Source organism: Gymnoscopelus braueri (genome assembly GCF_963280865.1).
Source record: "Gymnoscopelus braueri genome assembly, chromosome: 9".
NCBI lineage: Eukaryota > Metazoa > Chordata > Actinopteri > Myctophiformes > Myctophidae > Gymnoscopelus > Gymnoscopelus braueri.
The window spans coordinates 31,239,835-31,266,604 of NC_137610.1; the positions used below are offsets into that span (position 1 = coordinate 31,239,835).

Here is a 26,770-nt window from a genome sequence, read left to right on the forward strand (position 1 = left end):
ATTCAAAGACTGTTCAAAGTAAACCAAGGGATTTTTCTGTGAAGGTCCTGAAAACAAAACAACGTTATGAGTTAAAGCTCTGTTGAAAAGACAAATACATTGTCAGGCTTGGTGGTACAATGCCAAGTTGCTATCCTGTGATTGGTTCATATGCTGATTTATGCTAATGTACATAAAGTTATGCATGGCTTTCAGTCACACTTTGCGAACTGGTAAATTATGGCAGAAAGTTCCTCTTTTTCCCTGTTAGAAAGTATGATTCTACAGATTCCACTTTTAAAACATGTTTGTCTTCCAGTGATGGGTTTTTACAGTATGTCAAAACCAAAAGGTTCTTATGAGGAGCTAGACTTGGCTGTGTGTCTTCATCTAAGAATGGTGTCTTGTTTCTGTCTCTATTCTATAATGTACTAATACATCTTTAATTTCTCTGTTAAAACAGATTACAGTAGCCGGTCCAGCTGGGAGACTGGTGTGGCCTCCATGATGCAAAACAGTAAGTCACAAATCCATAATCATTGGTAGTAATGATTTGATATTTGACTATCATTCCATTCTACATATTCCAATTGTATTTAAAGTTAATTATGTTTAATTATGTTAAATATCTATCTATCTATCTATCTATCTATCTATCTATCTATCTATCTATCTATCTATCTATCGTATTGTATCTATGGATCTCTCTATCTTTCTTTCTCTCTCTCTCTCTTTTTCTCTCTCTCTCTCTCTCTCTCTCTCTCTCTCTCTCTCTCTCTCTCTCTCTCTCTCTCTCTCTCTCTCTCTCTCTCTCTCTCTCTCTCTCTAAATGTATGTATTAGCCTATTAATACAGCTGTGAAAAAGTATTTGCCCCATGCAATATTTTACAATTATTACTCATACACTTTGAGGTGATATGCTCACATTGTTCACAACTGCTGCATGTACAACCCAGGAACGATTCAAATCAACATGAGAACAGACGCAGAGACAGGGCTAATAGCTATGGTATGTTTGGAAGGGCAGCAAAAAGTACCGATACCATATAAAACACATAATTAAGACAGATACATTTTTGTGCCACAGCTAAATATTTTTCTAGTGTAACATGTTGCTATAAACATATGAATCAGCAGAACATGACATACGAAAGAGGGACAGAGAGGTGGATGACAGAGACAGGTGGGCGATTGTAATTGTTTTCCACCTGAGTCGATAATGAATAATAGCAGATGGGTGTCTCTAGTGTCTGTAGTAAAATCAGTTCACCCGATCTGCTCTTTTCTAGTTGAATATCTCTGCAAGGAAAGAAAGAAAAAAAGCTCAGCGCAGTAGTTCAGTCCATATGGATTTGGCTTGGGTGCCGAGGGTTGCCAGTTCGAGTTCAATACAGACCACATTATATAGAGTGTAGCAGAAGAGCCGTCAGTTCACCTCATTGACAAGGTTGAGGTGCCCTTGAGCAAGGCACCAAACACCTAAAATGCTCCTGGTGCCACTACATGCAGCCTTAACACTCACTTCACCATCTCTCTGCGTTTGCATGTGTTTTCTGTTTAAAGAAACTGAGTTACAACTGACTTTACCTATGGGTATTAATAAAGGCTCAATTATTATTATTATTACGGCATTATTATTATACATATTTGAGCCCAAAAGTTATTATAGTCTTTTATTTACAGAAGACATGATGAAGTCACTGTGGTAATAATTTAGCTTAGAAAGGGAAAAAACACTTACTGATCTATCTATCATCTCAACATCTCAAAATGCATACATTACTCATAATGTTGGCTGCTTTAAAACATAAAATTGTACAACGACTATACTTGTTGTCTAGATAGTAGATACTGGTTCAGAATGACAAAAAATAAATGATTTCATTTTTCTTACTGCGGGACAAGAGGTGTATGCCGTCTGTAATGAAGGTGTGTGAGAGACTTCTTCCTCTTTTTCTAATCACTCAATACATTACTGTATGTATGTCTGTCTCTTTCTCTCTAGTCTGATTTATTCTCTAGAATGATGATGTCGCTTGCCTGAAAGAACTGATCTACAAGCTAACAACACATCGCATTGCAGCACGTTGTTCAGTTTTATATCAGTTTTTTGGGTCAAGCGACACGGTCGTGTGATGGAGTATAAATTAACCCATTAAAACCAGGAAAGCATCTGTGTAATTTTTTATTTTAGTGTTGGCTATTCAAAAATGGCAGATATACAAGCCCACAGTGAGTCACTTTGTGCCGCACTGCGAGTTTGTAGATCTGCTAATTTTTTTTATCGTGTAAAGCAAACATTTTTAACTCACATCTTTGCTTCTGGGGGTCCCTGGAACAAAATATTTTGAGATCGGCGGCCAAATACACACACATTTTGGGGATCCATGACATCATATACCATGATATGACCACTGATATAGCAACATAGGTTTTTCAGAAAAGAATCGGCCTCAGGTCTTAATGGGTTAAGATGATCTCTCTCTCTTCCCGTCCCATCATTCTTTTCCTTCCAATACCAATCCCACAATGCACTGCTTCTGCCATCTGCTCCCACCCTACCATGGATGTACATTACTGTTACTGTTGTGTGAAAACCTTGTAACTGCAGCTTTTTAAGTTACTTTATTATTATTATTATTATTATTATTATTATTATTATTATTATTATTATTATTATTATTATTATTATTATTATTATTGCTTGCTTGAAATGAAAGTTTGCATGGAGCTTGTAATTTTTAGAACGTTTCAGAAAAGTCACCCATAACAAACTAGACAACAGAAATTACGGTTAGACGGTCTAAATGGGGAAACGGATGTTCTTCCTCCATAATTCCCAGAAATCTGACTTTGTTTTTGTTGTTTTAATCTTTGGGTTGACAATAGTGATGTGTTTGCTTGCAGAGACATGATGGCCTGAACTCATTGTCATCTTACTTGCTTGCAATTCACTTTACCGTCTGTCAAATCAAGAAGTGGATTTTTCTTTAAATATGGGGTGTGGGGATTTCCTTCTCCTCATGTCTTTGGCGTGCCGGTCGTAATCATTTATTTGACAGGGTAATTAAATAGGTAAATATTATTATAAATGACAGACCTTTACCTTGAAAACTAACCTGGCTGTTTAAATTGGTTCTGACTTGGATCTTTTGAAGGTGTGTTCTGCTCAGTAAGCCTAAAATAATATTTCACACAATTGTTTGGGAGTTTGTGGGTCCCTGATAATAATACCAGTAGTATATCCCATTCCTCCAGATAACTGTCATTAAGGCCCAGGGGGTCTATACAGTGAGTCGGCCTAAACCCCTGCCATGTACATCATGGAAGTTTTAGAACCACCAAAAACAGACACTGACTATCTGCACTTCTCCTAACCCTCACCTGTGAGCTCTCATCTCAGGCATGGCAGACACCTTATAGGCTGCTTGGAAGTCAGCCTGTGGTGATTTTACAGATTATATAAAATATAGGATAAGATGTTCGAAGGCTGAAGGAAACCCATTCCCTGAATTGAAAGTTAATTGCTGTTAGTTCTGGTGTGAATGAACTTGATGGTAATTTAAATTGAAGGTTGCTGTGTCTTGCTCTGAGCTGCTCCCAAAGGCCTTTGTGTGTGTGTGACTGTGTGTGTGTGTGTGTGTGTGTGTGTGTGTGTGTGTGTGTGTGTGTGTGTGTGTGTGTGTGTGTGTGTGTGTGTGTGCGTGTGTGTGTGTGCATGTGTGTGTGTGTGAGTGTGTGCGTGTGTGCGCGCGCATGTGCGTGTGTGCGTGCATGCGTGTGTGTATCAACTCCCCTGTGAGAACACTGAGGGACCAAGCCAAATTGACTCCATATGTCTGTCTATTAATTCTCTGTCAATAGAGGAGAAGCCTGGACTTATATACCTCTGGGAAATGGCAGTGTGATTAAGATTTATAGAAGGGGAAATACTCAACCCTAAAACAGAAGCTGAACATGATCTCAGACTGGGAAATGACAGAGTAAAATCTATCTGGGGAAAATGATCCACGCGAAAAAGAGAGAAACCTGATTTCATAGACAAAGGGCAAACAATAATAACCCTTGGGAAAATTCTTCAAACAGAAGTTACATTTGTTATTCATTTGACCTCTGTTCAGATAAAATGAAAGAGCGTCTACACTTAAAATAATCCAATGTCTGTGATGTTGAACATGATGTCTGTCTCAGTGATGTGATGCACAGCAAAATCCTCGGTGTTAACGCTAGCCTTGCGACTGTGTAAACGGAACTAAATGGACCCTAACCCATTTGTATAAAATTGAACCAGCTAAATTGGTTGATAGTTTGGAACCAAATGGACTCTTATGGGTCCAATTGGTTCCATTTGTACACTCTCAGAGTTAACAATGAGGACATTGCTGTGTGGCATCTGTCTCTCTGTGATGTGATGGGGTGTGTTTGTGGCTGGCAGGTGGTTGTATGATTTATCAAGACCACGTTGAGAGGTTTATGAATCTGCAATATGCTTCCCCCCCCCTCCCCTGGGCCATTAGCAGACAATGGACAATTGATTTAATATTAATCCCTGCTTAATCTCTGCAACATCACAGCACAGAGCTTTAGCCTGTAGATAAAACCACCACCTCTGGATGCTGTGTAAAAAAATAAAAATAAGACCTGCACAGAAGTGGAGATAAGAAATTTGGACTAAAATCTCACATCTCTGGACATAAATGAAATAATAACAATAATAATAATAATAATAATAATAATAATAATAATAATAATAATAATAATAATAATAATAATAATAACATTTAAACTTAAAACTTTTAAAAACACATATTGTTTCCATTTTGATTAAATGATAATTCAGAGATTTAAGTTTAGCTTTGCTGTTCCTAATTCTGCTATATGTATGCAGTGATTTGTGTAATTACATATGACCACATTCAGAATGAATATGTATATTGTGGTTGTAACATTTGTTCCTGCCATGTGCTACAAGAACTAATAACTGTTATGACAGTTTGGAGGGTGTCTTCAGATGTCTGAACGTAAACATATGCTAATGTTTATGCATTTTATCCAGACTGTAATTTACATAATTGAGATATTGTTTAGTCTTCTTGTTGGCAGCAGGTGAGGTATCTTCATAAAGGCTGAAGTCTAATTTATGCTCAGTCGCACGATGGTATCGCGCACCAAAAACAGAAGAAATGTGTACACGCTCACAGCGCGTCACATCCACGTCACGTTGTGAGCTTGTAGGTCGGCTATTTTTGAAGTGCGACACAGAATTGGGCTTAACTCTGAATGGAGAACATGTGTGGAAAATGTCTGATTTATTGGGATGGACGTGCTGTCCACTGTAAAAACCTCAGTGTTAATTTGACTGAGAAGAGTGAACTAATGGAACCCTTTACCGGGTCCATTCGGTTCCACTCTTCTGAGTTAAATTAACACTAAAGACTTCATTGTGCAGCGCTGTAGGCCATGACGACGGTGCAAGAAACTCCAGAATTCAAGAGTAGTAGATGGAGGAAAGGAGATAAGTAGGGATTAAAGGAAAGAAAGCAAGGATGTGAGTGAGCACACCAAGAGGCCTCTGTAAACAACGTTCAGTTTTCTGTTTTATTGTTTGCTGTATTGGCCTGTAGGCACACACTGATCCACAGCTGATCCACAGCGGCATGTTTGTGTTCATAGGGTTTGTTTTACATTCAAAAGTTGATGCATCGTTGAATTAGATGTTTGTTTTTAGATTTGCCTATACTTCAAAAGGGTTTGTGGTTCACGCTTGGTTTGTAATTGTTAATGTTTGCTTTACATTGATGGTTCTGGACAACCGCCTATCCAACCGACTTCCTCGGGGTCCTTGGCCCGAGGACGTATGCCAAGTCGGTCGGTCAGATGGTTCTTAAAAATACACGAAGGATTGATACTCACACACTCATGCGCACACGCAAGCAGCAATTTCAAGCATTTATAGAAATAGATGGATAGAAGACTGGCTTAGTTCCCTGTCTTGCCCGGCATTGGTGAAACAGGCACTTGGAAGTTGGACACCAGTCTGTTGATTGAGGGCGGGGTTTAAGGGGGTGTGAGTGATATTTTATTTGTTTAAACGATTAAGATATAGTCATTCATTGCTATAGAGTGTTTGTTCAATAGTCTCCAAATCTCTCGAGCTCTTTAGAAAAACAGAAAATAAATTTTCAGGTGAGACACCAATTTCATCCAATCAGGAGAGAGAACCCATTTATCACTGTTATAGTGTCTGCTATTTTGGTTTTATCACTTCCAATTTCACTTGTTTATCCTGTATCTTGTATAATAATAATAATAGCTCAGGTGTTCTCTCTCCTGATTCTTGAATGAAATTGATATTCTGGCAAAATCTATAGCAATGATTAGCCTACTATCAGACTATAGAGCTATTTAACACTTATTTTAACAAAGAAATATCACTTACAGAACCTTTATACAGTCTATCACGTCAATACTGTGATTTCAGGCATCTCATATTGGGCAGAGTTTCAGCCCAAACCACCTCTCCATTGACTTCCTGTGTAAAAATTAAAGTTTTAAAACTTAAATATTAAAGAAAAAAACTTTTTTTTTTAAGTATTTAAAATAAGTTAAATATCAAAAAGAATAAAACACTTCAAAAGGTATCTCTATGTAAAGTTTCAGCCCGCTGGGGTTTGCGAGATTAGTGCCCACAAACAGACAAACCCATTGATAGACGGCTCTGCCCCCTATAGATCCACAGTGTACAAACCAGGGAGTTACTTCAGGGAGTGCACAAGAAATTTGGCGCTGATCGGTCCAGCGGTTTGTCAGATTAGCTGCGGACCGATAAAAACACAGACTCTCTTCGACCACCCTGTCAAAAGAATACTATTGAACTCTATTGATAATATATTATCATAGAATGATTAGAAAAATTGGCACAGCCCCTGTTCAAGTAGGCTACTCACCACATTGAGGGGCGGCAGTGGCTCAGGGGTAGAGTGGCCGGGTAGAGTGAACTGGAAAACCGCAAGGTTCCCAGTTCGATCCCGGGCTGGGGCGCTCCCCTAGAGTTAGTGTCGAAGTGTCCTTGAGCAAGGCGCTGAACCCCTAATTGCTCCCGATGAGCAGGTTGGTGCCTTGCATGGTTTCCTCCGCCATCGGTGTATGAATGTGTGTGTGAATGGGTTAATGGCACAATCAATGTAAAGCGCTTCGGATAGAAGCGCTATATAAATGCACCATTTACCATTTTACCATTTACATTGGGCATGAGCCTTGCGCTTCGCGAAGTTATCCAACTTTATCATTATCATTTTCAATTGATAACATAGTAATCTATCCTGTATATCCATTGTCCCATGCGTTAGTTGGAGAATGAGCACCCGGGCTTGAGATAAAAAGTGACTGTTGCTTCAGTTTTACAGACCTTTAGTACTTAGTACGCCTTAGAGAAAAGCAGGAGGAATTGCTGGCATACACTGACATGTGTACTGTATATAAGAAACATTTGAAAACCATTTTGACCAGTATGACTTACTCGATGACAAAAAAGTTTGACTTTGGTCGTGTTGGCACAGGCTTTTTGAATCATTAATGACATGTTTTGTGTGCGTTACTTAATTTTGCAGACCTGCATTATTTAGAGTTGTCCAATAAAACAGTTATGCACTTACAGTTTAGAGAATGTTAACCACTTAAACCATGTTGACTGGGATCCCCCAGGGGTCTATACATGGTCCCCTTCTTTTGTCTCTCTACACACAATATCTCTTTGCCAAAAATAGCCGATCTACAAGCCTATTATGACATGCCCAGAATAGGGACGCTAAGGTTCATTTGTCAAATCAGCCAAAGCGATTGAGAAAAACTGTATGTTACATTACTCATCAATACATTTTAAAAAGATAAACACCCTGTCAAATAAGCAATTTATCTTTTAATTTCAGATATTATTGTAAAGACTTATACCATTTGGAGAATCACATGCCTTCAGAAGATGACAGTTTAGGAAAATGTGTCATCAAATGGTAGAAATTCTGAGCACTAGTGGAGTGTAAGATTTTTAGAATACATTATGCAAAAACTAAATTATCACGGGATATGACAGGAGCATCTAAATAATTAACTGGGCAAAGAAGGTGCCATTATCAGGTCAGTGGCATCTTTGTGTATGATAATGACAGATTGAGGTGGTTGTGTAATAATAACACATCATTATAACATAACAGATCATTGTGTGGTACAGTAATTGCCTTGTGGGTAGATCTGGAAAGGCTTTCTATGGTTTGCTGAGGATTTGGTGTTTCTATACTTATCTACTCTTCTCTTTGCTCGCCTCCTCTCATGCTTGTTGCAGTTATTCCAATCATAATTCTGTCGTCATTACTGATGTCCCCACCATGATATCTTCATAATGCTTGAACTGAAGTCATTGCAGACATATAAAAAGCACAGCAATTTAACCCATTGAATCCGGGAACGCATCTCTGTCATTTTAGATTTCTTTGCTATTCAAAAATAGCTGCTATTTTTAATAGCCAATGAAATATTAAAATGACACAGATGCGTTCCCGGTCTTTATGGGTTAAATGCAAGCGCTGATGAGTGAGCTAAATGTGAACCACCCCAACCCTTTGTGTGTGTGTGTGTGTGTGTGTGTGTGTGTGTGTGTGTGTGTGTGTGTGTGTGTGTGTGTGTGTGTGTGTGTGTGTAGGTCATAGTGGAGTTAACCAGCTGGGAGGTGTGTTTGTGAATGGCAGACCTCTACCTGATTCTACCAGGCAGAAGATAGTGGAGCTTGCCCATAGTGGGGCTCGGCCCTGTGACATATCACGAATATTACAGGTATGTTATTATCATACTCCGTACATTAGATTGTATGCTTAACCCATGCCGAAATGCAAATGCCTGGCTGAATAATAACTGCACAGTGAATGACGGCTGACTTTTTGTCCAGAGTTTATAACTTCATGTTTCAAATCATTAAATGTTTATCCTTTCATCTTTATATTACTGTTGCATGAAACCTTCAACTTGTATTTATGCTCTTCTGCCTGACCTTTCTTCTTTATTTTGTTTTCCTTTGCTGTGATGACAATGAAATATATTATATATATTTCTATCAAATAAATCTATACTGTGTATTTTGTAGTTTCTGCCTACAGTATATTATTCTGACATATACCTTGGCTTTCCATATACTGTAGAGGCAGGTTGATGTAAAAAAAAAAAACTTTATACATGTACATGTATTTGATCTACCTTCCTTGTGCCTACAGGCAGGCTGATCATGCCTTAAAACTGAACAAATTGGTATTGTTGGCATTATAACGTTTACTGTGTACATTTGCATATTGCTCTACCGCCCTATTTCTTGTTTTGTAGAGTCCAGCTGACACTAGCGTTCAGCTGCAGGAGAGAGAAAACGTAAGCACCAAACACCTCCTAACCTTAACATCATTCAACCAGCAACCAGTCTTGAATAATGTGTGTGATTTGTCTTTTGTGTCTTTATGTCCAGGTTTCAAACGGCTGCGTGAGCAAGATTCTGGGCCGTTATTACGAAACGGGCTCCATCCGACCCCGGGCGATCGGAGGGAGTAAACCCAGGGTGGCAACGCCCGAGGTGGTGGCGAAGATCGCCCACTACAAGAGAGAGTGTCCGTCCATATTCGCCTGGGAGATCAGAGATAGGCTCCTGGCAGAAGGAGTCTGTACTAATGATAATATACCTAGTGTAAGTTTCTCCAGTCCCAATAAAAATAAAGCTACAATCTGTATGTTTTATGTCTATTGTTGTTGCCCTCTCCTGACAGAGAGAGTTAATTGCAATGTCTGAACTACAATAAAGATGGCGGCACATCTTGTCCAGTGCAGTGGGGCGTCATTGCCAACCTGTAGTTGGCAATGACCCTGGTACCAGGGTCAAAATTGCTCAATAGAAATGTAGGTAGACCACCTCCAACCACTGCGGATGTTCTCATTATACTGTATTAACATACTCTACCTTACATACTGGTTAAAATAGTGCATCATTATTCCTTTAAAAAGTCCTGGATTGTAGTTTTATATCGTCCAATAACAAACTAAATGGATGGAGGTTTCATTCATTGGCTCTGTTCCCAGGTGTCATCAATAAACCGTGTTTTGAGGAACCTGGTCACTGACAAACCGCAGATGGGGACAGTGGGGGCTGATGGGATGTTTGACAAACTCAGGATGCTCAATGGACAGACAAACTGGGGAGGCCGGTCAGGATGGTACCCCGGGACAACACTACCAAATTCTGGTAAGAAACTACTATCACTATTACAATCACTACCACTAGTACTAATACTACTACCACAATTACTAATTGATTGATTGATTGATTGAATACTTTATTAACAGTTTTCAAATAGTACAGTGGTACGATTTTACAATGATGATAAAAGGATAACACAAAAAGCCCTAGGGGCTTGTTTCCTCTAATAATAATAATACTACCACAATTACAATCACTAACAATACTAATACCACTGTAACAATCACTGCCGCTAACTCTCAGGATTTTACTGTGTACTACTACAGTACCTCTACTCTGCCACTCTTCCTCTAGTACTACTACATGTCTATTAATTATCAAACATGAAACATTTGACTGTATTTCTCCCAGAACTAGACTTTCCTGTACCATAATCGGCTCTGGGAGTTTGTGTGTGTCTGTGTGTGTGCGCGCGCGCACGTATATGTGTGCGCGTGCACGTACGTGTACGTGTATGTGTATGTGTATGTGTATGTGTGTGTGTGTGTGTGTGTGTGTATGTGTATGTGTGTGTGTGTGTGTGTGTGTGTGTGTGTGTGTGTGTGTGTGTGTGTGTGTGTGTGTGTGTGTGTGTGTGTGTGTGCGTGTGCGTGCGTGCATGCGTGTGCACTTGTGTGTGTGTGCGCACGCTTGCTCATGTGGGTGTGGGTGTGTGAAAAGGCTGCCTATTGCAGCAGCCATGTGCGGTCTCGTCCCATTTGTCTCCGTTTCCGCCTGACTGAGTGTGACACTAAGCAATGCCTTCATTCTGTTTTCCACAGTCACTGTTGATCTACTGGGGATAATGAATAATTAGGCTAGCACCACAGATGATGTACACTCTATTGGGAGCTCGAGTCAGCCTCGCATCCAATATGATTCTAAGCTAGATTACCATTCTAAACTGCCATGCATTCTTATAAAAGGTTTTGAATATTGTATAGTCCATGGTTTGGTTATACCAAGACCCCAGGCATATTCTCAATTATGGATACTATTAATATACCACATGTAACATAGCCTACATGGTGATCTTTACTATTATGGCTCATTCACAAGCTGTAACATCCACTATGTGGAGGCCATTCTTTTTCATGATGGGAGAGGGGCACATGAATAAATCACAGGCTGTTGATGAGAAGATCCAAGTGTCCCACAGGAGATCCCATCACTTTGATTTACAGTATATATTTATTTTATACCAGGGGGGTCTTATTGAAAGAACTTACTAATGTGTGGCTACTTAGACAGTTTGCATTGTGCATCATTTGTGAATCAATTCATGTGAATGTTGTGAGTCAGTTGAGTGTATCAATTGAGTCTGAATTCTATCAGACATTTGTACTTGAGTTAAAGGAGTATTTTCTTTCAAGAATAATGAATACATGTTATTTTGTAATCTGTATAGTAGAGTATGTTAATACGGTATAACTTATACAATTGGGGTGGTTGTAAGAGACATTTAAATGTGTCACCTAGACACAGGATCTGACATGAATTATGTGCGAGATTCAATTTATCCCCTGAGCAAACAGGCAGTCAGAGCCAACTGGAATGGAAACAGAAAAATCTGACTGATACATCTTGATCACATGACTCGAGAGATAATTGTTTTGGAGTAGTAGTAGCAAAAAATGTGTACAAATGGCCGGGGCCTAATATGGGGAGTTTGACCATCCTATGTGGGGAGTTCCGAGTTCGGCCGCCTCCGGACAAAAAAAAGCTTTTGGGCTCCTATAATGTCGGAGGTGGACCATCTCTGGCACAGTCTCTGAATTGTGACTGCTGAGAAGGAGAGTGCTGCTGGGCATCGGTAGCCTGGCTCCAGCCCCTGAATCGCTAGCCTCGCATTCAGGGTCTGGTGACACTGTAGAAAGACAGGGTTTTCTCGGTTAAAAAATCTAACCGGCGGCCCGGCCCAATCGGGATAATGATCCAGTATGAACCAATCGCTAAAGAGAGCCACTTTGGCCTCGCCCCCATTTCAGAAAACGGCTGCACTGAGAGGGCTTTCAGACTGAATAATGGAGTTAAACGAAATGAAAATTCAGGCTGAGTATCAGGCTAGGGCATCGGGTCGTTTTGGGGAGGTAGACTTTTCAAGTCTGAAGAGCTTTACAGGGAATCAAGGTGTGTTGCGAAATCCTGACAGTTAAATGAACAGTGAGGATTTTGCAGTGAAGCTCATGGTGTTTGACAGCAGGTGGGAGACAGGCACAGGGAACAGGCCTGGTGTATCACAGGGTGAGGTCTGCATGTATTTGGGAGGACACACTGTACTGCAAAATCCTGAGAGTCCTGAGGCAGCGCCATGTGTCTGTTAAACTTTTGACCGTGCAATGTCATCCATATGATGAAGAATACATCATGGTTATCATCGTGGTTATGGCCTTCATCAGGGGAAGTTGCCCTAATGAAGGCCTTAATGACTGAAACACATCGGTGTGTTTTTAACTTTGATTCAATCTATTACCTTCTTTAGTGCCTCAGAAGTCTTTCAATAACTCCAAACTGAAGAGCACTAGAGGGACACCTTTTTAGACACAAAAAACACTCCATGCGTTTGTTTCTTGAGAAGTGACTCGTCATTGTGTTACAGGGCAAAGCAGCTCTCCTCTTCATTCAAGAGGACTCGTCTCAAAGGCTCTGCAAACACTTGATTGAAACTGGATTCCCATTGAAAAGACAATGAACAGAAGAGTGGGGCTGCGAAGCACTATTATTAGTAAAGCTTAGATGAGGGTCCTTGAAGCAATTAATCAGCTATGCTAAAAAAAAAATAGGATGTTTTTTTAACACTTGCCCATACGCTTTTTTCGCCTGGTCTCTAAATCACACTCTCTCTCTCTCTCTCTCTCTCTCTCTCTCTTTCCAGATTGTCCTCAGACAGGGGGAGTTGAAAACACCAATTCAGTGAGTTCTAATGGAGAAGATTCAGAAGAGACTCAGATGAGACTTCAGCTCAAGAGGAAACTGCAGCGAAACAGAACTTCTTTCACACAGGACCAGATAGAGGCGCTAGAGAAAGGTGAACTATGGATCCTGAGTTAGAAGCAATTGTATCTGTTTTATGTACCACATACAGTATAACTCAGAGAAAACTGCACAAATCAAAACTAAAGAATGTTCTGTTTGCCACTGCATTACAGATATTTTGGATTTATTTCTTGTGCTGCACTTTAATCTCTCATTTCTATGTTTTATTTCAGCTAATTAGTTATTTTAGATATTCTTAACTCTCCATAGATGCAATTTTATTCAAATGCCCTTTTATAATGAGTCTCTGTTCTTAATGTTTTGTGAAAGCACTTTGAATTGCGTTGTTGTTGAAATATATAAATAAACTTGCCTTGCCAGCAGCCTAAGATAACACCACATTAACATATATGACAGTGACCAATCTCACTATAGCTAGAGTTCATATAAAACTGCTACAGTATATGAAAGATACAGTAGCCTAATATGACATGACAACATTGGGTTATTTCCGTATCAGTTGCATGATATTAAATTAATAATGACCTAACAAAGTGTTTTTGTTTCAGAATTTGAAAGAACTCATTATCCAGATGTCTTTGCCAGAGAACGACTTGCAGCCAAAATAGATCTGCCAGAAGCACGAATACAGGTAGGTTTATTCTATTGCTATCAATATGCCATCGATCAATCAATAACTATCTCCCAGATTCTGTCATTTGTTGAACTGGTTAAAGGGATATTTCACTTTAAAAAAAACTTTGGGTCATTTTATCGTCTACTCAGGCTTTTGTGAGCCCTCCAGACTGTTTTTAAGTTGCTTGATTCAGTATTTAGATATTTGATATTCATTTTATCAGACACGCCCCCTTCCTATACAAACCCATTATAACTTCAAACTCCATTTTTAACATGTTAGATTCATCAAAAACACCCGTCCTTGGTTCTGGTGACTCACCCTGCCCTCCTAATACTCGAGGGGGCCGTGTTTTTTCGATTACTTCTTTTATTCATTTTATATTTTTTTCATTATCCAAAAAAATTTTTTAAAAATAAATGAAAAAAAGTTTTAGCCGTTGTAATAACCATTATTGTTATTATTTAGTAGTTTACTCGGATGTAGACTGGAATACAAATGTGCCAGAGCGAGAGAGAGATTTAATTCTGGCACATTTGTGTATTAGTATGGCAATGCCAGACTAGTACAAATGGACACGAAAAGGTCTCCGAGTTAAATTAACACACAGGATTTTGTTGTGTATAGGTGTGGTTTTCCAACAGACGTGCAAAGTGGAGGAGAGAAGAGAAGTTGAGAAATCAACGACGCCAGGCCTCCAACTCCTCGAACCACATTCCCATTAGTAGTAGCTTCAATACAAATGTGTACCAACCACTACCACAGCCTGCAACACCAGGTACTGGAACTAGAAAATATATGTATTTTCAAACACAACAAATTCTTCATTTGAAAATAACGTTTTTGTCAAGTGACATGTCGCTCAACACTATAGTCACTGAAGCATAAATGTGATTTTATTATGATCAATTTCTTATTTGAACAACTTATTTTTGTCCCTTCTCTGTCCCTGTTCACCCCAGTTTCCTTCTCATCGGGGTCCATGTTGGGGAGGACAGAATCAGTTCTGTCCAACAACTACAGCATACCAGCCATACCCAGCTTTAGTATGGCAACTAGCCTGCCTATGCAAGTAAGTCTGAATTAAGGCTGAATGCCCTACAGTACTCCAGTCAATAACAACTTTAATGGCGATCTGTCGATTCGATTTTGAAACATCAACAACAACGACATAAAGAAAAAAACATTTAAAATAGTGTGGTAAATATGCAAGTCAGTCAAAAATATAAAAATTGATTATACCAACTGTAGTCACCACCAAAATCCAAGATAAGGACTGATCTACAAGCTCATAACGCATTGCATCTAGAGTTGCACCGGAATTTCGGCCACCGAAATTCTTCGGCCTTTTGGTTTTCGGCCAAGTGTTTCCTTATTTTCAGTTTTGGTATCGGCCAATAATTTTCCTTTCGGTGCATCCCTAATATCTTTTTTTTTACGACATGTGACTCCGTCGTTCAATTAAGTAGTACTGTATAAATCTGACTTTACGGTACATGTGATCACAATGTTTACAAGACCGTTTGCACTCGTTTATTGTTCATACTGCTTTACTTAATGGTTTAAGGAAGAATAGAGAAGTGTATGAAAGTGTTTGTGATTAGTCTCACATCGCTGGGACAAGTAACCTTGTATAAATGTTTGTAGAGTTTAGTTTAGGCTATCAACAGACTAGTTTACTAATTGATTTGTTAATCAACATATGAATATAATAACATCAGACCTCTTATCCCGAATGCTAACTACCAGCCCTGTGGTGAGTACTAGAGTTACTGTCTGACAAATATTAATTTATATTTTCAGGTATCAAGTCAAAGCTCTTATTCCTGCATGCTGCCTTCCAGTCCAACAATAAATGGGATTGGGAGGGGTTATGACACATACACTCCACCCCATATGCAGCCACACATCAACAGCCAATCAATGACCTCCTCTGCATCAACAGGTAACTTTAACAGCACTTAATTCTTACATGACTTACAGTACAAATATTAAATTAATCAAGACAAAAACAAGCAAGCAAGTACAGTGTCTGTGCAAACACATTGTATACAGTATGCATGGAAGGACACATCCATTTACCAGCAAACAAGCATACACAGTTTGCAGTCAAAATAACTTAACTAATTAATGCCATTGTGCCTTGATAAAAAAAATACTTATTTTTGTGTGATACCAATATATTATTTTACTAATTGTTTCAGGTCTGATTTCCCCTGGTGTTTCAGTTCCAGTCCAAGTTCCAGGTGAAGGGGACATGTCACAGTACTGGCCACGCCTACAGTGATGCCAGTAGTGGCCACGTTTGTTGTAACATCCTCCCTGCTGTGATGTTATTGGTAGCTTTGAGGGTTGAACCTTGAATTGAGTAAATGGGCCATCAACCTTTGATACATTCTGAACTCAAACTCCTTCTGAGCTCTTTAAAGAAAAACTGCTTAAAAATGTAAAGAAGAAAATGTCAGACTTGCTGACAAACTGTACAGCAGAAAATAGACAAGCAGGGGCTGAGAAAATGCAGGATGTCGGGCACAAGTCCTCTTACCCAAAGCCTGAATGTCTAGACAAAGACTCATACTTACCGTGAGCGAGACTTTCAAGCCAATTTTTTAGACGTGCAAGATGGGAACTGAAGAACTTTGGACGTTTTCCTTTAGCATTACAGCAAGTCACAGAAACATCTAAGCAAGATGAAGTTGGACAAGATGAAAGGCCGTTGGCTGTCTCTACATTACCTCCATTACCACAGATTAATATTCTGGCTAATGAGGACAATTTTGAACCAGATGGCAAACGTACAGATAGCACTAATCTGTGGTACATTGATTGGGCTACAGACAATTTAATAGCATTGCCAAATTAGAGGAAGAGCTGGCCAGTGGTTAGTGAACTTGTTACATTAAGTGGACTAGTTAATGGCTACCTTCGCTGCCAAAACCCTCTTATTTCCTGAGTGTCCCTTATTTTATTATGATTTTAACCCTTTTCAAGTCAATAGAACAAGTTGGTCCAAGTGGGATACAGCTGATTTCTGCCAACTCACTGTTGGCAGATATTGTATGGGTTACAGGTATTGGCACTGGGATACTCGTTTGATTGTTGACTCTTGAAGGACAACCAAGTACCAACTTTAGGAAGGCGAGTGTGTTCTGGACATGATGAACTCGGTGAATGGATAAACAAACAAATTGTAAAGTATCCATTGAAATATTGTTTTGGAAGGAAAATGACCTCTGTTACCTCTTTTTTCAGTTGCTAACTTATGTCATGTTGTTGTATTTGTATCTGGGCACTTGTATGTAAAAATTGTTTAAAAATGTTAAAACAGGAGGAATAAACACTGAAATATAAAGAAAATAATTTTATGAAACATTAAGTGAACTGACTTGGAATTTGTTCCATCATCAGATTCCAAAAAATCATGGACTGGATTCTGTACACAATGTGGACTCTGGTGATATATGTTTTGGTATTTGTAAAGATCCTGGACTTGATCTGTAAACTGGACTGCACTGATTCTAAACTGAAGAGTACAGTCTGTCTGAGAAAATTACTTTTCTCCCTTCGGTACAAATCCAAAGCTCTTACGTTAAATTAAGACACCCTATTGAGAACCAACAAATGCTACATGAAACAAAGCAGGTCAAACTATTTTTTTTGGTTGCTTAAAATAAAAATATATAATTTATTTGAGGGTGTCTTACAAATCTGTTATGTCGAACTGTAAAGTATTTGTCTTCTCCAGAAATCTGGAATGTTTCTATAATAAAAAAAGTAATTTCAATTATAATTCTGGAAATATTCAAAATCATGTTAACCTTCAACAGGTTTCCTTTTTTTTAACGCACTATCATCAACTAAAGAATGTACTGTACATGTGCTGTTGCAAGGATACCTCATATGTCTAGTCTTGGCCTTTCCCCTTTTTAAGCACTTAGACAGACAAAAATATTTTGCGATTTCAAAACAAAGAACATGGTGAATGATCCAAAAACAAGGTTGGATTTATTAAGCCCTGTTAAACACACTGGTTATACTGTAGATATGAGGTTTTCTTCTGACAGTAGATGTACAGTGAAGTGAGGACTCAGGTGGGGCCAATTTACTTGTAACTCCAACTAAAAAATGTTTATAAAAACTGCAGTTCATTTGCCAATGATCGAGAAATAATGATCAGTTATATTTTCAAAAGGTTGACAATATTTTCATTTAATGTTGAAAATCCACATCCTTAATGCAACTGTTTGTTTTACACCAGATCAGATTTTCTCATAATATGATCCGCAAATGATTGTTTTCCTGTTCAGACAGCCATGAATGACAGAACTGGTTGAATTGAACACAGGCCCCAGTAGCTTAGAAAAGCAAAACACGTCGTGTCAGAAAGCTCATATTGTCTACTGGTAGGAATTTGGAACATGCTAACTCAAAACCACTTTTAACAGTAAAATAGTATACAAATGGAATAAATATGGTGCATATTACAGACAATAATATCACATTATGCATTTTGGGGCATACTATAGACATTATTATCAGATTATGCATTGAGATTAATGTTAGTTTTTTATGTAAGCATATTGCATGGTATTGTGCAGATATAAAGTGTACTTTAAGTGTACTACTACATAATATTTTAGATAGTATATAATACATGCTGATATGCCTACTGCATACTATTCAGTAGTTAGAATTTGGCCAGAAGTACAGTATGTATTATGATCTTTCTGACACAGCAGTGGTTTGTTACAGACATCCCTGACAGACTATCAAACTGCTGAATGTAAAACCAGACCAAAGCTTTTGTTTGTGATTCATTACATATCTCTTTTTATCTCAGTTTGTAGTGTACAAGTTTTGTTGGCAACTTTGAAAAATATTGTGGTGTTCTTATAATCAACAGCAAGCCGTATAATAAGAGGTTCATATTTCATTGGTATGGTTTGAGTTAACCTCTTAAACCCTATATTAGTATACTTCTTTTTAATAAGGAAACTCTACAAGCTCACAACCCATTGCACTGCAGTGCGATGTGTTTCTGAACTTGTACATATACTTTCTTTTGCTATTTAAAAAAAAGGGAAATCTTCTAAAGCTTGTGAATGAAATACCCAAAATGAGGGACCCCAGGGTTGGCTAAGATATTTTGCAGATGCCCAGATCTGATCCTCACTAGAAAACAAAATGAAACATGGAATTTAATTTCATACATTTTAGTAATCCATCCAGAAGATGAGGTCTGATCCATTTCTGTTTCAGTGTAAAGGGAGCTCTATGTATTCAAATATCAAGTCACTTATCAATCCTCATATCAACATTACCAACACAGACCACCTTCCTAAACAATGACAGTTGAATTCTAGATATTATCAACAGAGCCACAGCCAGAGACCCTTCAGCCCAGCTGCATATACTGTAACTGTAGCCATGTTCAATTTCTTGTGAAAAATGTTTAATTCCACATTCAATTTCTCAACATCAGTTTTCAAAGCTCATTTATAAGATTAACTGTGATAATTAAGATTTACATACTGTACAGTACGTCAGTCTTACACAGCTGTCAACACATACAAGCTTTAATATGAGTGAGCTCAACACCTTCTGTTGAACACCTATTAACTTTTTTTGTACACGCATTATCCCAACACAGTAACCATGATTCTACCGCTAAACCAAAACTCAAGTCCTAACAGCCTCTTGAAAAGTGAGGACCAGCTAAATGTCCTCATTTTCTGTAATTTTCCTCACCTTGCTACCCTTATTAGGACATTTGGTTCTCACAAGATAGCGGTACAACACACACACACACACACACACACACACACACACACACACACACACACACACACACACACACACACACACACACACACACACACACACACACACACACACACACACACACACACACACACACACACAGGGGCAATACACTCAGAAGCACATAGACACACAATGACACACAATCAGCCTCAGAGAGGCCCAAATCATTTTATACACATCAGTGGGTTCAGGAGCAGAGCGGTATTGAATGGGAAACTCTTTTCATCGGCACTGTCATTCATTCATTCAATCTGTCGTTCCTTTCTGTCCTCCATTGGACGGTGAGCAGTTTGAAAATGAGAATGGGGTCAACCTCTCCTCGTTCACCTGACAAAGGGCTGGAAAAGAAAATGTGGGAGGGAGAGAGGAACGGACCTGATGCCTGCCACAAGATAAAAGCAACAGAGGAGAGACGGAGAGATGAGAGAGAGTGAAAGTGGAAAAACAAAGAAAAAGATACAGACTGAGTGACGGGAACGAGAAGAAACTGGGGGAAAAAGATAAAGAGACCAGGAAGAGAGGGAGAGAGAGAGAGTGAGAGAGAGAGAGAGAGAGAGAGAGAGAGAGAGAGAGAGTGAGGTGTTTTGTGAGCGCATCAAAGACAAATGACCGGTGGATACTTTCTAAAGAGGCTCATTCCTTTAGATTTGAGACGAACCATAGCTGCTTAATGACATTGTGGCAACAACTATCAATTACTATCTTTATCAAATGGCATTATTATGGGAATTATAATTATCAACGGGCATTCTGGGTGTGATGAATGACAACTTTCTACCTTCCATCAGTGAGACAACAGCAACGACAAAATCATTACGTTAGCCCCGTTCATTATGAGAGTGTGTGAGCATACTGTATGTGTGTGTGTGTGTGTGTGTGTGTGTGTGTGTGTGTGTGTGTGTGTGTGTGTGTGTGTGTGTGAACACTCATACACAGGTGCTGCCTACATATGCTGGCGTGTGGTATGCGTCTGAGAGTATAGTATGTGTCCCTGTTAGCATGCGCCGTGTGTGTGTGTGTGTGTGTGTGTGTGTGTGTGTGTGTGTGTGTGTGTGTGTGTGTGTGTGTGTGTGTGTGTGTGTGTGTGTGTGTGTGTGTGTGTGTGTGTGTGTGTGTGTGTGTGCGTGCGTGTGTGTGTGTTGTGTTAGAAGACAAAAGATAAATTAATGTACTTATACAGCAGTTACCTGGCCACAATATAAGACTGAATGCATAGAATATACTGCAAATGAATGCAAGCGCATTCTGTCAATATAATCAATAGGTAGTCCTGGTCATTCTTTTTTCCCCCCATCCAACCTACTGGCATCGTCACTTGTGTTACACAGTTATTGTTGCTCTGAACGTCCTTCAACGGTATGACATGAATACCATTTAACTTGTCCAACATTAATTATCAAGACTCATATTTATGTATATTGGCAGAATCATTTCAGTATGTGCTAAATAAGACAAGAATGAATGGTATCGCAATGTTTGTATCCTCGATCCCAAAGCACAGAAGCAACAGATGAATATGACTGACGATATTTTGACTTACAGTATATCATGTCCAGGTACTACACAACCCAAGCTTCTACCAAAACTCAGCATGACTTTAAAGCTTGGTTGAAAAAGATGATAATCTGGCTGTAATATACAGTCAATTACAGTGTTTCACTGTAAGTCCTATTTATTCAGGTCACACCCATTTTCTCATTTGATCTCCTCTTCTTCACTCGGTGAAGGGCTGGGCTCTCTATACTTTTTACCAAATGTGTTATTCTGTAGTTTGGGACACTTCCAATCAAATTATTGATTGGAACAACGCCCATGTATGTAGATTTCTATCATGCTTCTATCCCATCACCCATTTCTGTATCAGCCCTCTGATATACGCTTTTCTTGATTTAAAAGAACCACTTCCTCTTTCTTAAATGAGTATTCTAGGATCCATGTATATTGTCTGCCCAACATTCCTCTGAACCTTCTACTTGTTACAGTTGGTTGGTAGTATTGTTGATGATAGAGAATTTGACACCGTTATATTTGTCTGTGTTGCCGTGAAAAAGAGCGTAAACTTTTAAGCCTGAAATCTTTCAAATGTAGACACTTGCTGACTCTTGGCAACTCTAGAGCTCTTGAACTGAATGTTGAGGTGTCTCGTTGACCATTTGAAATGGGTCGGTAAAGGAACCCAGCTGTGTTTCACTCCATTCATTAGTACAGCTTTTCACCGGCCGCGTTGCTTGTCTTCCTGATGGAGAGATCAAATAAGCAGACAAAAAGTGACTGAATATCCTTCTCTCTGTCCATTCTGCCCACGCTCCAGCCCTCCACCACCACCAAACACGATAACTACGTATAACAATAATTATGTGAGCTTCCACACTGATGTTGTTGTTATACGGTAGTTGTGGTGTGGACTCTTCCTTCCACTTGAGTTAGAACGATTTTTAAAACAATGTATTTAGTTGTTTTGCTAAACCCATTTAGACCAGAGGCCGATTCTAAAATGGCTTCTAAATCCTGACCTAAATTTTCTGAAAAACCTAAAATTTGTTTTCCAAAATAATAATAAAAAAAGATGTTTTTGTATTATAGCAACAGCTAATGTGACACAGACAGTGTTCCCAGCTTGAAAGGTATAAATGTACATATACGTGTTCCAGGTCTAAATGGGAAATGAAACACTACTTGGCCCAATTTCAATCACCAAATCACAATCTCAATCTAGCATAGATACTTAAAAATCTTAAAAAAAAACAAAAAAACAATAACTGCCATAAATCTTGCTCTAGAATCGCACCTGCCATTGTTCCAATTCATTATATGAGAACGTATTCCCCAGAAGTAATTGATGCTCATTGAATGAACTCAATTTCAGTGTGCGTGTGTGTGTGTGTGTGTGTGTGTGTGTGTGTGTGTGTGTGTGTGTGTGTGTGTGTGTGTGTGTGTGTGTGTGTGTGTGTGTGTGTGTGTGTGTGTGTGCGTGCATGCGTGCATGTGTGTGTGTGCGTGTGTGTGTGTGCGTGCGTGTGCGTGTGTGAACTCAATTTTCCTGCCTCTGTCTCCCCAAGTCCCCAGACGTAATGACAGAAATGAAAGAGAAGAGATGGAGAGATGAAAGGAGAGACGAGGAGGGAATAACACAAACAATAGACAGGACAAAAGGACAGACAGAGGAAAAGGAGAGAAACTGTTTATAGATGAATGAAAGAGCGCCCGTCCATTCAGTGGAAGGGAGTAGAAAAGAAGGACAGAGAGAAACGAGAGAGGGAGAGACAGAGAGAGATAGAGAGAAACAACAGTTGGCTGTCACAGTCCTTTCTGACAGCTGTTGATGTCTTCATAGAAATAATCACCATTTACATTCTAATTAAAAACCATCACATTGTTAATCATTTACAGCCTAATGAAATACATTTGCATGGTAATCATGCCTGGATCGCATTGTGACAAACAGGCATTCTGCCTTTCCAAAGACAAGTCAAAACAAGGCAGAGAGAGTGATAGACAGAACAAGAGACAACAGAAGAGAGAGAGAGAGTGAAATAGAGACAGAGAGAGCGTGATAGAAATCCAAAAGAAGAGAGAGCCTCAGATGGAAGAGGCGCTGAATATTTGATTTGACACCTTTACTTAAACAGGGGAATTCCATGGAGAAGCATGGTCTCTTTTTTTTAAATACTTAATGAGTAGTCTATACAGAATAATTAACATTATAAATCCTTATTGTCATACAGACTGTTGTTCTGCAGCTACTGATAACAAACCAAATGAGGGACGCTGTTGACGTGACCATGATGCCAGACCTCAAGAGTCAGCAGTGGATTTTATCTGTCCAAACAGAAGTACTGCCAAAGCAATTAACAGCTCAATCACTTATTCATTAATTCAATCACTGACTTCGTGGCTGATCTTTTTAATGATTTCAGGGGTAGCAGATAATTGAAATGTTAGTCGGCGTAAATCAGAACACAGTATCATTGCCATGGCTTTAAAATTCAAAAACATTATTATTTTTGGGGATGCAACACTGCCAAATCTATCAAACAATGAAATCAGTCAGGATGAATAGTCTAGCTAGCACACTGGTTCTCAATGTGGGGTCCTTGAGGGGGTTCCAAAGGGTCCCCAGCTAAATGATTGATAGTTAGGAACCACATGGACCCTCAGAGCGTGTAAAATGGTACACTCTCAGAGTTAAAATAACACTTGATGCAACAAAAATTGCATCAAATGGGGGTCCGTTGCCTAGTGCATATCAAACTGGGGGTCCTTGAATTTAGGTTTCTAGGTCTACAGCTGGTAAATCTTTCCTATAAAGATACAGGAACATTCTACAGTTTGCATTAGATCATTTAAGAGTGGACACTGAACTCAGTTGGTGCTATTACTGTACTGTGTGAGCCACGCCAGTCACTACACAAACAACACCAATGATCCTGGACACGTCAATGAAGTGCTGACCAGGAGTTTGAGACTTGATTCAAGTCTCAAAATCCCAAACCACAAACTGGAGAGCCAGGTTTCTTATCTATAATTTACAGAATTCACAGGCTTTCAAAACACTTTGTACTTAACTGACCAAATACCCCTTTCTGTTTTTAGTCAAAGAATCCCAAAAAGAAGGGTGGGCAGTAAGATCCGCTGAAATGCTTCATTGCTTTATTTATCTATGTTATTTTGGCAGGCATTTTTAAGCCAGACAGAGATAGACAGGAAATGCGGAGAGAGAGTAGGAGAATGACATACAGCAAATGGTCCAGCCAGCCGGGAATCGAACAGGGGACTCGCTGACTAGGCCATTGGGTCCATGTGGTATGCGCCATAAACACTTGGCAATCGCCTCTGAATTGCTTTATTTAATCTGATTAATGCACCATGCAGTTCAAATTTAATGTCATTAACAAGATAGGCTACACCCCATTAAAATGATTTGATACATTCCATACAGCAGCTTTAGGGCAAGAGCTCAGAACACAGACTTGGGAAAGGGCATTTTAACACCAGTAAAATCACCTTTTCAAGAAATGCCACTAATGAAGCCTCCTACTTCATAAAATGCAACATATACAGCCAGTACTTCACTGAGGATCTAAAAAACAGGTATACTGATTAAAGCCTAATTTACTGTACATACTTCATTGCACAACGGTGAAACTACAAGCTACGCAATACGTCAATAGCTTGTAGATCTGTTATTTCTGGCAAGTACCCTTGTGCTATATGAAGTATGCTTAAGCCAGCATTAACCAGTAGAACCAAATAGAAAACCAAAGCACTATAATAAAATTAGAAACCAAAATAAATCAATGGGACACAAAATTAACCAAAAGGAACCAGCAGACCCCAGTAGAATGATTAATCCAACAGAAACCAATATCATCAATAGGAACCACTGCCAACAAATAAACTCCAATAGAAACCAACGGGCCAACACCATTGGAATTGATAGAAATCCCAATAGAAAGATGGGTTCCAACAGAAGCCATCAAGTTGAACTCTCCTTGCAGGTTGCCTATATGCATGTGACCATCTGACATGATGCTGTCTGACTCCAGCTACTCACAGGCTTAGAACAGACGGACTACGGCCACGTTGTACTATTCTCTCAAACGGAGCACTTTCCAAAGGTCTTGCCACTCAGCATTAAGAGCTTTTATTAATGACAATAGAAAGGTTGGACTGGGCCACACATTAAATAGGAGGGTTGGACTGGGCCACACATTAAATAGGGAGGTTGGACTGGGCCACACATTAGGACGCATTTAATCTCACCCCTGTTCCCTCGCTGGGACTGAGCGCTCAGCCAGACAACACAGAGCAAAAACAGACTTACATCACCTCTGGCAGCTCAAGCGCTGCTGCTCCTCATGGCTTTTCTCCTGTTGCTGCTGGTCTTTGTGGCTTCACCGTGGACAATCTCCTTTAGCCACAATACCATGGAGGATCCCCTTTTAACCACAATGCAGTGCTGCTGCAGCACGGAGAATCCCTTTCAGCCACAATGCTTGACATTCCCCGCTGCTCAGCTTCAATTAGCTGTGCTCTGATACATCTCAATACAGCCTCCACACACCTTCAATACGTTTTAATACAGCTCAAAACATCTCAATTCAACTCCAATGCATCTCAATGCATCTTAGATTCGGCTTCAATACGGCTATCCTACATCTTAATACGGCTCAGTACTTCTCAATGCAACTTCAATACATCTAAATACAGCTACAATACAGCTCAATAAGGCCATTCAGTGGCCCAGAGCCACCATTCTCCACTCGGCCCCATGGCCAGGCTATACCTGTAGCACTTCACCATGGTGGAGTCTGCTGGTTTCTGTTGGGGCCTAGTGGCTGAACGAATGACAGAATGGAGCGAATTCCTATCGTAATGCTCAGTCAAGTGTTCAGCTTGACTCATAACAACAGGAGCTGAACGCTGATTTAACAAACTGAATAGTTGTCACCACAGACTAACTGAGTTTTGTTGGCTTGTTTCATACATGATGGAATGACTTCACACTATCTAGTATCAACATTTAACCTAAATAAATAGTACCAATATTTACCCTGGTAAGTAGTACCATTAGGGTAATTACTGGTTCTATTTAGTGAAGATACTGAGTCCAGACAATGATTCCATTTGACCACATGAGATAAAGAAAACGTTTGCTAAGCGTGTCCTTTGGTTGTCAGCAGTGATTAGGCAAACTGAATAGTGGTCAGGTATAACAAACTGAAGTGTGTTTGTCAATGTTTTCTCTTGCATTACAAACATGTAATTGTCCAGACACAAAATGCAATCTCAGTAAATATAAACAGATTTCTAAATTCCTATTTAGTCAGTCTACTTAAAGCAAGCAACGGTGAAATTATTATAAGCGATCTAATTATACTGCCAGAAACAGAACTGGTTTCTGTTTTAAACAACAGTACTGAGCCTTAAATTACTGGTCATAGGCTCATATTAACAATTTTGTAAACATTACAGATCAGTGGTTTATATCGGTTTATTGCTTAAGCTGCTATTTTGTTCTGTATTAAGCATCAAAATTGGAATAATGTTTATGTTACGAGGAATTGGAGTTGGTGTTGTTGTTTTGGAA

General features: G+C 39.3%; 1 protein-coding gene across 1 annotated transcript; it reads left to right on the forward strand.

The window, feature by feature from the left end:
- Positions 1-483: 483 nt before the first annotated feature.
- Positions 484-16,144, forward strand: LOC308091790 (paired box protein Pax-6-like; the record flags this gene model as incomplete). Its single annotated transcript, XM_080437511.1, has 10 exons — positions 484-496; positions 8,676-8,806; positions 9,483-9,698; positions 10,088-10,250; positions 13,120-13,272; positions 13,790-13,872; positions 14,485-14,635; positions 14,820-14,929; positions 15,661-15,802; positions 16,062-16,144. The coding sequence occupies 10 exons, from the start codon at positions 484-486 to the stop codon at positions 16,142-16,144; spliced, it is 1,245 nt and encodes a 414-aa protein (XP_080293637.1).
- Between the last annotated feature and the right edge of the window lie 10,626 nt (positions 16,145-26,770).